Source organism: Scylla paramamosain, chromosome 2, assembly GCF_035594125.1.
Source record: "Scylla paramamosain isolate STU-SP2022 chromosome 2, ASM3559412v1, whole genome shotgun sequence".
Taxonomy (NCBI): Eukaryota; Metazoa; Arthropoda; class Malacostraca; order Decapoda; family Portunidae; genus Scylla; species Scylla paramamosain.
Window position 1 is genome coordinate 24,229,516 of NC_087152.1, and position 17,239 is coordinate 24,246,754.

At 42.6% G+C, this 17,239-nt stretch overlaps 1 protein-coding gene across 1 annotated transcript; it reads right to left on the bottom strand.

Moving 5' to 3' along the window:
• Positions 1-202: 202 nt before the first annotated feature.
• LOC135107178 (uncharacterized) lies at positions 203-12,297 on the bottom strand. Its single transcript, XM_064016858.1, has 7 exons — positions 12,237-12,297; positions 11,633-11,797; positions 11,327-11,451; positions 9,879-9,982; positions 5,825-9,575; positions 5,544-5,674; positions 203-515 (listed from the first exon to the last, which is right to left on the bottom strand). The coding sequence occupies exons 1-7, from the start codon at positions 12,295-12,297 to the stop codon at positions 203-205; spliced, it is 4,650 nt and encodes a 1,549-aa protein (XP_063872928.1).
• Positions 12,298-17,239: the final 4,942 nt, after the last annotated feature.

Sequence of the window (17,239 nt, forward strand, 5' to 3'; positions counted from 1 at the left end):
AAGTCACGATCTTGATCAAGTTGTTTTGTTTTAAAAAAAAGCGTGTTTCCCATGATTTTTTGCGTTTTGGTACGTAAGAAGAAAAGCATTCAAAAGGTATGTTTTTTGTAAAGTTATTTTCTTTTCCCATGTAAGGTTACTTTGCATGCACTTTAGCATTTTGGTACCTGACAAACCCCCAAAAAAACATGGTTGATTCATTCTATTTTTGGACCACTGAGAGAGGTTCACTTGAGCTGGAGGATTCGGAGATTTGGGCAAAGACTAAGTAGCAACGGGATTGTTCTGAGCTGCTTGTGCTTGGGTCATGGCACAAACCAGAAACAAATTCCCGCTCAAATTCCCCTGTAGGATTATATGGGACTGGTGAGTCTTTAATAATAAGAGGTGGAAAGACTGCACCACCGGCCAAGTCATTAGCCAGTAAAAACTCAGCATTAGGTATGGGCAAAGATTGATCACTACTGACCCCAACAATCACTTCTCCCTTCACTATAAGACTGTCAAGGTGTACTCTGGGTAACAGGAGAGGAAATGGATCATGAAAATCCTTTAAATACACCTTTTACACTTTACACAATACTTTTTTTTTCAGTTCCAGGGACTGCTTATTTTAGTACAAGTGACTGGCCTCCCGCAGTATCCCTCATGATATTTACTGAGTATATTAAGTTATCACCAAAAGAGACTGATCCTTTTGACATAAATGGGCTAAATAACTTGTTAGAGGGGTCTGTTTTCGTGGTATTATTATTTTTTTTTATGTAGGAAGAATACTGGCCAAAGGCAACAAAAATCTAATAAAAAAACTGCCCACTGAAATGCCAGTCCCATAAAAGGGTCAAGGCAGTGGTCAAAAATTAGTGGATAAGTGTCTTGAAACCTCCCTCTTCAAGAAATTCAAGTCATAGAAAGGTGGAAATACAGAAGCAGACAGGGAGTTCCAGAGTTTACCAGAGAAAGGGATGAATGATTGAGAATACTGGTTAATTCTTGCGTTAGAGAGGTGGACAGAATAGGGGTGAGAGAAAGAAGAAAGTCTTGTGCAGCAAGGCCGCGGAAGGAGGGGAGGCATGCAGTTAGCAAGATCAGAAGAGCTGTTGGCATGAAAATAGCGGTAGAAGACAGCTAGATATGCAATATTGCGGCGGTGAGAGAGGGGCTGAAGACAGTCAGTTAGAGGAAAGGAGTTGGTGAGACGAAAAGCTTTTGATTCCACCCTGTCTAGAAGAGCAGTATGAGTGGAATCCCCCCACACATGTGAAGCATACTCCATACATGAACGGATAAGGCCCTTGTACAGAGTTAGCAGCTGGGGAGGTGAGAAAAACTGGCGGAGACGTCTCAGAACACCTAACTTCATAGAAGCTGTTTTAGTTAGAGATGAGATGTGAAGTTTCCAGTTCAGATTATAAGTAAAGGACAGACCGAGGATAATCAGTGTAGAAGAGGGGGACAGTTGAGTGTCATTGAAGAAGAGGGGATAGTTGTCTGGAAGGTTGTGTCGAGTTGATAGATGGAGGAATTGAGTTTTTGAGGCATTGAACAATACCAAGTTTGCTCTGCCCCAATCAGAAATTTTAGAAAGATCAGAAGTCAGGCGTTCTGTGGCTTCCCTGCGTGATATGTTTACCTCCTGAAGGGTTGGACGTCTATGAAAAGACGTGGAAAAGTGCAGGGTGGTATCATCAGCGTAGGAATGGATAGGACAAGAAGTTTGGTTTAGATCATTAATGAATAATAAGAAGAGAGTGGGTGACAGAACAGAACCCTGAAGAACACCACTGTTAATAGATTTAGGAGAAGAACAGTGACCGTCTACCACAGCAGAAATAGAACGGTCAGAAAGGAAACTTGAGATGAAGTTACAGAGAGAAGGATAGAAACCATAGGAGAGTAGTTTGGAAATCAAAGCTTTGTGCCAGACTCTATCAAAGGCTTTTGATATGTCCAAGGCAACAGCAAAAGTTTCGCCAAAGTCTCTAAAAGAGGATGACCAAGACTCAGTAAGGAAAGCCAGAAGATCACCAGTAGAGCGTCCTTGACGGAACCCATACTGGCGATCAGATAGAAGGTTGTGAACTGATAGATGTTTAAGAATCTTCCTGTTGAGGATAGATTCAAAAACTTTAGATAAGCAGGAAATTAAAGCAATAGGACGGTAGTTTGAGGGATTAGAGCGGTCACCCTTTTTAGGAACAGGTTGAATGTAGGCAAACTTCCAGCAAGAAGGAAAGGTAGATGTTGACAGACAGAGCTGAAAGAGTTTGACTAGGCAAGGTGCAAGCACGGAGACACAGTTTCGGAGCACAATAGGAGGGACCCCATCAGGTCCATAAGCCTTCCGAGGGTTTAGGCCAGCGAGGGCATGGAAAACATCATTGCGAAGAATTTTAATACGTGGCATGAAGTAGTCAGAGGGTGGAGGAAAGGGAGGAACAAGCCTAGAATCCTCCAAGGAAGAGTTTTTAGCAAAGGTTTGAGCAAAGAGTTCAACTTTAGAAATAGATGTGATAGCAGTAGTGCCATCTGGTTGAAGTAGAGGAGGGAAAGAAGAAGAAGCAAAGTTATTGGAGATATTTTTGGCTAGATGCCAGAAATCACGAGGGGAGTTAGATCTTGAAAGGTTTTGACATTTTCTGTTAATGAAGGAGTTTTTGGCTAGTTGGAGAACAGACTTGGCATGGTTCTGGGCAGAAATATAAAGTGCATGATATTCTGGTGATGGAAGGCTTAAGTACCTTTTGTGGGCCACCTCTCTATCATGTATAGCACGAGAACAAGCTGTGTTAAACCAAGGTTTAGAAGGTTTAGGTACGAGAAAAAGAGTGAGGAATGTACGCCTCAATGCCAGACACTATCACCTCTGTTATGCGCTCAGCACACAAAGACGGGTCTCTGACACGGAAGCAGTAGTCATTCCAAGGAAAATCAGCAAAATACCTCCTCAGGTCCCCCCAATTAGCAGAGGCAAAACGCCAGAGGCACCTTCGCTTAGGGGGATCCTGAGGAGGGATTGGAGTAATAGGATAAGATAAAGATATGAGATTGTGATCGGAGGAGCCCAAAGGAGAAGAAAGGGTGACAGCATAAGCAGAAGGATTAGAGGTCAGGAAAAGGTCAAGAATGTTGGGCGTATCTCCAAAACGGTCAGGAATACGAGTAGGGTGTTGCACCAATTGCTCTAGGTCATGGAGGATAGCAAAGTTGTAGGCTAGTTCACCAGGATGGTCAGTGAAGGGAGAGGAAAGCCAAAGCTGGTGGTGAACATTGAAGTCTCCAAGAATGGAGATCTCTGCAAAAGGGAAGAGGGTCAGAATGTGCTCCACTTTGGAAGTTAAGTAGTCAAAGAATTTCTTATAGTCAGAGGAGTTAGGAGAGAGGTATACAGCACAGATAAATTTAGTATGAGAATGACTCTGTAGTCGTAGCCAGATGGTGGAGAACTCGGAAGATTTAAGAGCGTGGGCACGAGAGCAGGTTAAGTCATTGCGCACATAAACGCAGCATCCAGCTTTGGATCGAAAATGAGGATAGAGAAAGTAGGAGGGAACAGAAAAGGGGCTACTGTCAGTTGCCTCAGACACCTGAGTTTCAGTGAGGAAAAGAAGATGAGGTTTAGAAGAGGAGAGGTGGTGTTCTACAGATTGAAAATTAGATCTTAGACCGCGAATGTTGCAGAAGTTAATGAAGAAAAAATTGAGGGGGGGTGTCAAGACACTTAGGGTCGTCGACGGAAATGCAGTCCGACCTGGGGACATTTATGGTCCCCTCCCCAGATGGGGACTCCGAGGCTGGTGTAGGAGTCGCCATGAGTTTAAAATTTTTGAGTGAAGGGTGTGTGTGTTATTAGGTGCTTGTAGTTTCGTGTGGAGGAAGAGAGTTGTCTTTAGAGGGCAGGCTGTGACTGCCCCCTTGTGTTGTGAGACACAAAGGGAAACGTTCAGTCAGGTCACAGCTGGGTTTAATGATAAGTTCACAGCACCCCCTGAACAGTGCTTTAGACCTCACTGGGAGTAATTATCGTTTCGGGAAGTGTCTACTGCCTCCTCCTGTCAATGGTCAATGGTTTAGTAAAAGCACCTTTTGCTACTTTGCATTTGGGATTAGGGAAATCTCTTATGAGGTGGCCAGGCTTTTTGCAAAATGAACACACTGGAGAGAACTTGTTGCTACTAACGACCGACTTGCTATTATTTACAGCACCTGCACCGGACTTTACAACTGACTCACTGTCACGATCGCCTACTTACCTGCGATCGTACGATACCGGTTATCTCTCCAAGAAAGTGGACGTTACACTGGTAGAAAACACGATTATTCTATGTTACAAGCACATATATTAATACTAATAATAATTCACAAACAAAATGAGGTAGCACACGTTACTACATGACGTTCTCGTCACTTCCCAATTCACCAGAACCCGTTTACACCTCCACCAGTCACAAAAATGTTTCCCCTCAACCGCAAGAATTTACCCGGACGCCATTTCCGCGTCCCCAGACAATAATTCCCGAATTTCACCTCCTCAAACCTCACAAGAGATTACCATTATCACCAAAGATTACCCATAACACCACAATCTCGTCCCCAAAATCACCAATACACCACAACACCAACTTCCAAGGTTAACACCACAACCTCCACTCACAAAATGGCTGCCAGTTTGACCTATGACCCCTCCCAACAGCGTCACCGGCACAACTCAACAACCAAATTTCAGCGGACAAGAGCTCTTGGTACCACAAAAGACTCACTAACCTGATCCTGGATATCAAGGTTATACCGCTACACCACTAATACCTCCACAAACTCACTCCATCACCAATCCACACCAAGATCCTTCCCTGAGAGACGCCTTCCCTCCACCTTTCCTCACGACCTAAGGCGCTCTGATTTTTCCCCTCCTTGGAATGTGTTGTTGCCCACTCAAGCTCCCCTCGTTTTCAACGTATTTCACCTCAATTATACTCCCTTCCTTATACATATAAAGATATAGAGAACTTAAATTATGAAGAGAATAATACTACATGATATAAAATGGGTAAATAAGCCTTACACTACTTATAACAATAATAAGGATAATGTCCGAATGGCAGGTAACCGGAACACGGGGTCACTAAGAAAACGTGATCCCATTCAAGGTAAACTCGGCCAATAACATGACATCCCCTTCCCAAAAGAGGCGTGAGGCACCTGATTAGGATGCCTCACGACTAGGTGGTGCGCGGGACAAGGCATCGGCAATAATATTCTCACTGCCTTTCACATGGTGAATCTCTAAGTTATAGTCCTGTAAGACCAGGCACCACCTCATCAGCCTCTGATTGGAGTTTTTCATTTTATGCAAGAAAATGAGCGGATTGTGGTCGGTGAAGACCTGCACAGGCTGTCCCGTCCCTCTGACGTACACTTCAAAATGACTCAAACTCAGCACTAGGCCCAAAGCCTCTTTCTCAATAGTGCTGTAAGCCCTTTGATATGGTAACAACTTCTTAGAATAATAGCCTATGGGGTGCTCCATTCCCTCATGTTCTTGCATTAACACACCACCCACACCATTCTGACTGGCATCCACGTACAACACAAATGGTTTTTCATAATCAGGCATGCGCAGCACCGGGGCACTGACTAACATTTTCTTAATCTCCACAAAAGCTTCCTCACAAAGCTTATCCCAACAAAATTTTGACTTCTTATTCAGCAACTTGGTCAGGGGCATGGCAACATCAGAGAAATTCTTACAAAATCGCCTGTAATATCCACTGGCCCCTAAGAATCTCAGTATCTCCTTCCTATTGGTGGGTGGAGGGAGATTTACAATGTCCTTCACCTTGGCTTCCACGGTTCTCACTTCACCTTTCCCAACCTTGAAGCCTAAGTACTCCACGTCAGCTTGCATGAAATTACTTTTTGCTAAGTTGACAGTAAGGTTGGCATCATCCAGCCTCCTGAATACTTCCTCCAGCAGCTGCACATGTTCTTCCCAACTCTCAGTGTACAACAATATGTCATCTATGTACACAGAACATCCCTTCAAGCCCTTCAGTACTCTGTTCATTAACCTCTGAAAAGAACTCCCATTGTTCTTCATCCCAAACGGAAGAACTTTGTACTGGTATAATCCATCCATGGTGACAAAAGCTGATATGGTTTTTGCCCTCTCAGTGAGTCCTACTTGCCAGTATCCCTTTAACAAGTCAATTTTTGTTATGAAGTTGGCACTTCCCACATGATCTATACAGTCATCAACTCTAGGGATAGGGTAAGCATCAGGTTTTGTCACCATGTTAACCTTCCTATAGTCCGTACAGAAACGGAAACTCTCTTTACCAGGCTTGGGCACCAGCACACATGGTGAGCTCCATGGGCTCTCATTGGGCTCAATCAAGTCGTGTTCCAGCATATACTCTACTTCTTTTCTCATGATCTCTCCTTTCTGCGGGTTAACTCTGTAGGGATGCTGTTTGATGGGTTCAGCCTCCCCAACATCCACATCGTGCACCACCACATTTGTTTTTCTAGGTGCATCAGGGAACAAAGAACTGAACCTTTCAATTATCTCCCTAATCGTCTCCTTCTTCTCCGGCTCCATGTGCCACAGTTTATCATTTATATTCCCTAACACAGCTGAGTTCTGTAGCACCATCCCTTCACACCTGCTCAATTTCACTTCAGACCACTTCTCTTCCGCCTCAGTGGTTACATTTATAGCACTCACAGTTCTTTCTCCTTCTACTACTTCACCTCCATTTTCTCTGTCCCTTTCATGAAATGGCTTCAACATGTTTACATCACACAACTGGTTCCTTTTCTTCCTCCCTGGAGTTTTTACAATGTAATTTACATCACTCATTTTCCTCTCAATCTCCCAAGGCCCGCTGAACCTGGCTTTGAAAGGATCACCCTGCAATGGGAAAAGAACCAAGACCTTGTCCCCAGGCTGGAAAGATCTGGTCCTCGCCTTCTTGTCATACCAGCCTTTCATTTCACTCTGACTATTTTTCAGATTTTCCCGAGCAATTTCCCTAGCTCTCATCAATCTGTCCTTGAAATCAGATACATATTTCACCACAGTATGAGGCTCCTCTACTCCTAACCATTTTTCTTTCACCATCCTTAAAGGACCGTTCACCTCATGGCCATACACTAACTCAAATGGGCTGAAACCAGTTGACTCCTGCACACTGTCCCTTAACGCGAATAAGGCTAGTGGCAATGCCTCATCCCACTGAACACTCATCTCCTCACAATACATCCTGAGAGTGTTTTTGAGAGTTTGGTGAAATCTTTCTACACAACCCTGAGACTGAGGGTGATAAGCACTCGAAAGTCTCTGTTCAATCTTTAGACCCCTTAGGATTTCCTTGAACGCACGAGAAGTGAAATTACTTCCCTGGTCTGACTGCAACACCTTAGGAATTCCCACCCAGGAGAAAAATTTCACCAGTTCCCTCAAAATGTTTTTAGAGTTTATACTCCTGAGGGGAATGGCCTCAGGAAACCTGGATGACATACACATAATAGTCAGCAAGTACTGGTTCCCCCTCCGGGTCCTTGGTAAAGGACCTACACAGTCTATCACCACCTTACTGAATGGTTCCTCGACCACAGGTATAGGGTGAAGGGGGGCAGGGCGAATCACCTGGTTCGGCTTGCCCACCTTCTGACACAAACCACAAGTTTTACAAAACTCTTTCACATCACCTCTCACTCTGGGCCAGTAAAAATGACACAGGATCTTTCCTAGGGTTTTTCTGACCCCGAGGTGTCCTGCCAGATTACCTTCGTGTGCCATCTCCAAAATTTTCTTCCTATACACCCATGGCACCACAATCTGCCTTTTCACCATCCAGTGATCGGAGGTTGGGGCTGTCAGGGGCCTCCAACTTCTCATTAATACCCCGTTATTCACGTAGTAGCCCACGTACTCATTGTCAAGCTCGCCCAGCCTGTTAGCCTCATTCCAAGCAGACTTCAAGCTTTCATCACTCTCCTGAGCTTTTATCAACTCGTTCTTTTCTACCAGAAAATCAAGGTTGGGCCCCACCTGACCTACAACCGGTCCACCACTCGCGCACTCCGGGTTAGTTCCTTTTTCATCAGGTTCCTCAAACAGAACGCCCAGGCCTTCGTCCTCCTGCGTTGCTCCCTCGGCGTCCATGCGTTCTTTCCGGGCCATCGCTCGGGTCACTGCGCAGACTGGGAACAATTCAGGCACCTCTGCTTCCCCATCTGTTGAGTGAGGGACTGCTGCTGGAGTGGTGGTTTCCGTCATCCCTATCAGAGGGTTGTCTACCATCTGAAGTTTAGGGATAACTCGACCTCCAGCCAGGTCGTTCCCAACCAGCATATCCACTCCATCTACGGGCAGTGCCTCCTTCACTCCCACCGTCACCTCTCCAGTGACGTATCCACAGTCCAGCCAAACTTTGTGCAGGGGAATACTGAACTTGCCTCCTGCACCCTTGCATGAGACCTCTCTGCCAGTGCTGGTCTCCTCATTCCATGGGAGTACACTACTTAAGATCAGACTCTGGTTAGCTCCCGTATCCCGAAGGATTCTGATCACCTTCTCTGGACTTCCCTCCACTTTCACTGTGCCCTTACTGGTGAAGTGCTCAAAGCCCTCATCTTTCGGCGGCTCCTCTTGTATCTCTGCATTCATATTCTCCACATACTTTATCAGGTCTCTTTGGGCGGCAACTGCTCCCACTGGCTTCGGCCGTCCCTTCGGACACTGGAACTTCCTATGCCCGCTACTTCCACATCCAAGGCACTTAACTGCACCTTCATCCCCACTACCCTTCTGGTAATAGGTAGTGCTCCTGGGCCTACTCCCATAGGGCGCAGACCTCATGTTGTGGTCGGCTGGCGGGGGCATGGTGTAAGTGTGGGGAAAACTATAGTTGTTAGGGCGGGGCTGGTTTGATCTGTGGACTGATGTCAAGCTCATCTGACTGTCATTCTTATATCTCTGATGACCATCATTTCTGCTGGAGAATGGCTTTCTCCCTTCATGGTGTTCATCTCCGTTCATCCCACGGACCGCACAGTACTTGTCAGCTCTGCGTCCGGCTTCCATCACGTCTTTCACGTCGTGTGATGCGAGCTCACATCTTACACTGAGGGGCATTTGGCTCATAAATTGTTCCATCTGTATAACTCCTTTTACCTCTTCAAGCGTAGTGGCTTCCTCGGCCTTCAGCCACCGATCCAGTTTAAGGATAACCTCTCGAGCCATCCCGAGATAAGTATCACCTGAGCGTTTTGTCGTCCTGCGGAACCTTTCCCGGTACACATCCGGACATAGAAGGGTTGATCCCAACACCGCTTCCTTTACCACTTCATAATCACGCGCCTCTTGCTCACTCAAATTCACATATACCGCTCGGGCCCTTCCCTCAAATTTAGACTGGACTATTATTGCCCAATCATTTTCATCCCATCCCATCATCTTTGCAGCTTTTTCAAATTGAAAAAAGAAGTTTTCTTCCTCCCCTTCCACAAAGTTAGGCATACTGATGGCCCTTCTCTCTAAATCCCCGTTGCCTCGAGCACCATTTCCTGCCCTGGTCCCGTTCACTTTACTTTTACTTTCTGCTCTAATTTTTTCTATCTCAATCTCCTTTTGCATCTGTATTTGCTCCCTCTTTAACTCCATCTCTTGCTGTTTCTGTTCCCTCTTTAACTCCATCTCTTGCTGTTTCTGTTCCTTCTGCATCTGTATTTGAAGTTTCATTAACTCAAATTTTTCACTACTAGAAAGGCCATCTGTTCCACCAAAAGCACCCAGGTTTATCTCACTGACCCCAGCACCTTCCTCTACACTCTCCTCATCATTATCCTCACTTTCACCACCATCATTTTCAAACCAGCTCCTCTCCACAAGAGCATTTTTCAATTCCGCCTGCATTTCCTCCTTTTTCTTGGATTTCAACTCCACTTGAAACCTCTCAGCCACTGAACATAATTCCTCCTTGGTTAGTGTGTACAGATCATGCACACTTCTCGACAGAAGGAACATCTCAACACGTCTAGCGGCCATGATTACAACCACCACACTCCACAAAATATTCACAAAATATTCCTCCAAATATTCACCACAATAAATGCACAGTTTTAAAGAAATATTTCACACAGGTAAATTCCTCCCAACAACAATCACCATGTAACACTCGTTACACCCCACAAATGTTCAAAAATCCCGGACAGGCCCCCATATTCTGTCACGATCGCCTACTTACCTGCGATCGTACGATACCGGTTATCTCTCCAAGAAAGTGGACGTTACACTGATCCCGGAAAGTTTTAAAGGTCTGGATTTTTAAAAGGCTTCGAGTGCCTACCCGACCTATCCGAAATCGTCAGAATTATCTCTTACTCCACCTTTACCTTGACTCAGCACACCTGGAATCACCTCTAATACCAGATTGTTGTTGGGGGGGGGGGTAGAAAACACGATTATTCTATGTTACAAGCACATATATTAATACTAATAATAATTCACAAACAAAATGAGGTAGCACACGTTACTACATGACGTTCTCGTCACTTCCCAATTCACCAGAACCCGTTTACACCTCCACCAGTCACAAAAATGTTTCCCCTCAACCGCAAGAATTTACCCGGACGCCATTTTCGCGTCCCCAGACAATAATTCCCGAATTTCACCTCCTCAAACCTCACAAGAGATTACCATTATCACCATAGATTACCCATAACACCACAATCTCGTCCCCAAAATCACCAATACACCACAACACCAACTTCCAAGGTTAACACCACAACCTCCACTCACAAAATGGCTGCCAGTTTGACCTATGACCCCTCCCAACAGCGTCACCGGCACAACTCAACAACCAAATTTCAGCGGACAAGAGCTCTTGGTACCACAAAAGACTCACTAACCTGATCCTGGATATCAAGGTTATACCGCTACACCACTAATACCTCCACAAACTCACTCCATCACCAATCCACACCAAGATCCTTCCCTGAGAGACGCCTTCCCTCCACCTTTCCTCACGACCTAAGGCGCTCTGATTTTTCCCCTCCTTGGAATGTGTTGTTGCCCACTCAAGCTCCCCTCGTTTTCAACGTATTTCACCTCAATTATACTCCCTTCCTTATACATATAAAGATATAGAGAACTTAAATTATGAAGAGAATAATACTACATGATATAAAATGGGTAAATAAGCCTTACACTACTTATAACAATAATAAGGATAATGTCCGAATGGCAGGTAACCGGAACACGGGGACACTAAGAAAACGTGATCCCATTCAAGGTAAACTCGGCCAATAACATGACACTCACCCTTCCTCTCTCCCATGGGACCTGGATGGTGACGTCTGCAATTTGAGCAGCTTTAAGTAAGTCTGTCTCGTCTCTGCTGGTGATGTGCATTACAACTGAATGAGGCACCTTGCGTTTAAATTCCTCTAAGGCGATCAGGTTTACTAGCTAGTCATATGTGGTGATTAAAGCCGACTTAACCCACTTTTGCAGTGCTCTGTACTTATCTGATGGGAACTCCAAGTATGTCTGGTGTTGGAGTTTGTAAAGATTCCAAAATTTTTTGTCTGTAACCCTCTGTTATAATGGAATATGGCGTTAGAATACCTTTCTTAACTGAGGCATAATCAGTATTATTTTCTAGACCTCCCAAGATAGTTAAAGCTTTCTCGGTGAGCTTAGGCTTTAAAAGCCATATCCAATCCTCCTGAAGCAATTCAAAGTGTTCAGTAGAGGATTCCAACTCCCTGAAGAAACTTTCGGGATCTTGATCTGAGAATTGTGGTAAGAGGGACAAATATTTAGTGATCTTACCCTTGTTTGGAGGTTATTTTTGACACAGGAGTAACTGGTGGCCTCTTTCTTTCTCTTTTGTTTGTTTCTCCTCATGTTCTTTTTGTCTCTCCCTCTCATCCTTCACATGTTCTCTTTGTCTAATTTCATGTTCTTTGTCTCACCTCATGTTCTGTTTGTCTCTCCTCCTCCTTCTCATATTCTTTTTGCATTTGCAAGGCTTTCATTTTAACTTTTTTTTCTATTTCCAAAAGGATATCAGGGTCTTTAGTCTAATTATCTATCTCGAGTCCTTTACTAGGGCTAGGATCTTCTCCTATATGAGTTAAAATGAATGTCATGAGGTCATCTTTTCGATTTCATGTTGGAATGGAATCTCGAAACCACTAGCAATGTATTTTAGTTGATTCTTGGTTACTTTGGAGTTCTTCTATAGAAGGATCTCTTACAAATTCTCTGTGGCCTAAGAACTTCGCCATTTTGATGTACTCACTTAAGTAGAAAATAAAAAAAAGATTTCATGTCAAAACGCTACCACAAGTTATCTCCTAAGTTTCACTTGAGTTAAAGCCTTGACATAAGATTCGAGAGAATTATCAATTGCAAAGACGCGATTTGCACACTTGGACACGAGTTAACAACTTTTAAGAGAGAGGGGCGTGACCCCTAATGAGCCTTCCCTTCACAGACGTACCTAGCCGTAGGTCAGCAAATGAGGTACTTCATTTACAACAAACAGGGTTTGGCCTAAAGTACTCTTTTGAGTTTAGATAGGTCTAGTTACTCGCGAGAAAATTAAGAATTGATTTGGAGCTTCAATGGCCCCGAATGAGTGAGAATGAGTGTCAGACCAGTATGCAAGGAAGTGAAACTACACTCCACGGAACAATACCTACCTGAAACCGACTCAGCTACCGAAGTGAATACGCAGTTAGTCCTTTACCTATTCACCAGGTCTATCGTGAAATATTTAAAGGCAAGGTCACCGTGTCCCCACCAGCAGATACTCATGAGATAAACGGAGAAGTGACGAGAACGAATGTGAATAATATGGTTATTTATGCATGTCATTGGGTATGTACGCCTGAAAATAAACCTTAACAAGTCAAAAACAGTGATTATTTAACTAGCAGTTACGTTAACATACAAATGACATACCTGTTCATAAGATACTATTCTGGACAGGCCTCCAATGTATGTTACAAGCACGGGTAGAAGTTGGGTGACTAGGGTGTGTTGTACCGTTTCTTAAGGTAGTGAAACGAGTATTAAATAAACCTTACAATCATTATTAAACTAAATATCCACTACCAGATGCGGGCATAGCGCGTGCAACTTATATAAGACACAGTGATCCCGCTTGGGTTCAAGTAAGTATGTACAGTCAACATAACTTATACAAGCTAATGAGCAATGAAGGAAACTTAAGGTGATGAAACATAAACAAGTTAATGAGCAACAAAGTGAATGCAACACTTACCAAATAATAAGCAATAGGGGAAAACAAATATATACCCAAAATACAACACAAATATAAGTAGCTCAGGAGAGTACGTAATGAAGAGTGTGAGTGTAAGTGTGTGAGTGTTCGTATTCGTGTTCGTCACGTTTTCTTCTAACTCACGACGATGTAACCGAATCCAGGCAGCAGGAAGGAGGATGGTCCCAACTGCGAGAAGCGAGCAAGACTGACGAGGTGAGGAGGTGAAGTCAGTCAGTCAGATGTGTTTCTAAAGCTTCGTCTTTTATGATACCGCCATGGTGTAGTCGAGTCAGTAATCGAAGCCGATGGTTAGTTAGAGAGATTAGTGGTTGGCGAGGGGATTACGAGGGCCGTAATAATAATAATGATAATATATATATATATATATATATATATATATATATATATATATATATATATATATATATATATATATATATATATATATATATATATATATATATATATATATATATATATATATATATATATATATATATATATATATATATATATATATTGTTTTCCAGTTCATCTTAATGAAAAAAAAACAGCTTAGGGCAAAGCTAACTGATAAAGGGACTGAAAGCATCAAAGAAAGAAAAAAAAAAAAGATGTTTTGGAGTAGAGAAATGATAAGCATATTGTGAGTGTACCATTGAGCTGCCCCGCCGACAAAGGGACGGGGCAGGGGGCGTGGCTTGTTGATCAGCTTATCCTATGGCTTAACCCAACATATCCTAACCTAACATATTCCAGCGAAACATAACGTAACTTAACTTTAGCTTTCCCAGCCTAACATAACTCACCCTGAACGAAGCTAGGCTGGCTTATCTTTATAATTTATGATTCTCGAAACTGAAAAAAAGAAATGTGCTGCTATGTTATTTCCATGAACAGCCTTTCCAGTTCATTTATATATATATATATATATATATATATATATATATATATATATATATATATATATATATATATATATATATATATATATATATATATACATATATATATATATATAAAACGTTATGCAGAAGTGGATGCTCTGAGGCGGGAGGTGCAGCAATCCAAGGCCTTGGCTGAGAGGAAAGTGGACCCGATCTGTTGCCCCTTACTTAACGGTACGTGCCTCTGCTGAAAGGTTACTACTGGGGCTTGGGCTCGACTCGCGGCGGAATTTACCTCCCCACTGTGCCTCCACCTACACTATACACTTAACACAATAATTTATTCCCTCTCTTACAAACAACAGTGGCTGAATATTACTGCTTTATTTTTCTTTAGTATGCGGTTGGTAGAGTAATGCACATAATTACGAGACATTAATGTACCATGGAAAATCTTTCCCCTCCACACAAATAGCAACAGTTTATAGTTAGGACGCATAGGTATGCTGCTGTTTGACATCCCCCTGTATCCACAAAATGTTCTTTTGCTTTAATTATTTATTTTATTTTATTTTTTTTTTTTGATGTTTGTCGATTTAAAGAACACTGAATTAATTTTTATGTTAAACAAAACGAATGTGTGTGTGTGTGTGTGTGTGTGTGTGTGTGTGTGTGTGTGTGTGTGTGTGTGTGTGTGTGTGTGTGTGTGTGTGTGTGTGTGTGTGTGTGTGTGTGTGTGTGTGTGTGTGTGTGTGTGTGTGTGTGTGTGTGTGTGTGTGTGTCTTACAATTTTGTTGCCTAACATTTTAAGTTACTCTTGTGTTACCTAATCTTATTCTATCTTATCATTTTTTTACATTTCTTCAATGATTAAAGACCTACTGTCGAGAAATCTTAAACAAAATCGAAGAAAATAAAGGGAGTGCAGTGAAGAAAAAAAAAAGTAAGATAGAAGAAAAAATATGAATAAATAAAGGTTGTTGATACAAAGAGTGAATGACCATCTAGTAGAAAGAGAGAGAGAGAGAGAGAGAGAGAGAGAGAGAGAGAGAGAGAGAGAGAGAGAGAGAGAGAGAGTGTGCGTGGAGGGCAGGAAGTAGTGACGGAACACGACACTGGAGCTCTGGCCTGTAAGGTGCTCACCTTCCTGGTGTATGGGGGAGAGCCTTAGGGGAAGAGATAGTGAGCATCGCTGCCTGGAGACCAGCCACCGACACCAACAAAGGGTGGTACTCACCACTGAACGCTTGAACGGATTATTTCACTATTCATCCGTTCATCGGCGGTGGCACAACCCCACCACTGATTTCTCTTTCTCTACTGGTGGCGCACACCACCACCATTGGCGTGTGCTATGGCTGTCTTTACTGACGGCCCAACCGTCTTGGTGGGCCCATCTATGGAGAAAGAGACAGAAAACGCTTATGGTGGGGTGGACAATCTTCAATACAAAAAGATGATAAGAAGAGTACGAGTGCCACACTTTCCCTCTCTGAGAGAGGAAAGTTTTAGTGTAACACTTCCTCTCTGTGAAAGGAAAGTGTCCATCTCACACTCTCTCTGAGAGAGGAAAGTGTGACTACCACATTCCCCTTCTCTGAGAGAGGAAAGTGTGACTGCCACACTCCCCTTCTATGAGAGAGCAAAGTGAGTGCCACACTCTTCCTCTTTGAGAGAGAAAAGTGTGAGTGCCACTCTCTCCCACTTTGAGAAAGTAAAGTGTGAGTGTCACACTCTCCCTATCTGAGAGACCAAAGTGTGAGTATGACTGTCTCCCTCTCTGAGAGACCAAAGTGTGAGTGTCATACTTTCCCTCTCTGAGAGAACAAAATGTGAATGCCACACACTTCTCTGAGAAAGCAAAGTGTGAGTGTAACACTCTCCCTCTCTGAGAGAGCAAAGTCTGTTACAAAAATACTCTCTTCCATCATGTTTAAATCTTTTCTTTAATTTTAATTAATCTCATCTGTTGACAGTCCTTTACGACACCTGACGTACTTGCACCAGACCAGAAAAATCAAGATTGAAAGGAAGATTTGTACCTGATTACAAGAGCCAAGACAAAAAAATAACCTCACCAAGTGGAGGTGAGTGCGGAAGATTATTGGACTGTTGAGCATGGTTGTGCTGCGCCCTCAGTGTCTTTGCAAAAGGGGATAGAAGGCACTGCACCATGAAACAATTATCAGGTAAGCCTTCCGATTCACCTCGCAATCTACAAGGATCAATCACTTCTGCGGATTTCTGAATAGATGTTACAATTTTCTAGATTCTTCATGGAGCTGGGATTTTAATAAAAAGTTCAAGAGAAGCAGTGAAAGAAGCTGATCACGTGATGAAAAGAACAATGAAATGAGTGGAGTCAGAAAAAAAAATACAAGAAAGAGTATATGACGAAGATCGAGATAAAGAAAGGCAAGACAGTAAGAAAAGTGAGAAAAAGAAAGGTAAATAACAAAAAAGTACACTTCCAATATTTATGAACAATAGAGATATATGTAAAATGGCAAATAAAAAAAAAGAAGAAAAAAAAGTACTTGGAGAAAAGTTGTATTATAAGAAAATCAAAATTAAATAGTATATTTAAGAAAACCTGTAGATTTAACCTAACCTCTTAAACAAGCAGGCAAAATGTACTACAGAAAAAAGAAAAATTGGCAGTTCATCCCCCCTAAGAAAAAAAATAAATAAATAAATAAATAAAAAACAAAACAAAAACAACAACAATAATAATAATAATAATAATAATAATAATAATAGTAATAATAATAATAATAATAATATATAAAGCAAAACACTAAAGAACATTTCCTTATGATTGACTTGAAATGTGTGCTGGTTAATGCTTTTTTTTTTTTTTATTAAGACTTGGCTCTATTACTAATAATGCCATGTTTTGACCAAATATGGTGTCTTATATCGGCTTCCTTCAAATCTGTCACTGTAATACTGGAGTAAATTTTCATAAACCACATATGAAACTTTCTTGCAAGCTCAATGGAACTCGGGAAATGCAACAGAGATACCTATGGATGATGCATCACCTCAACA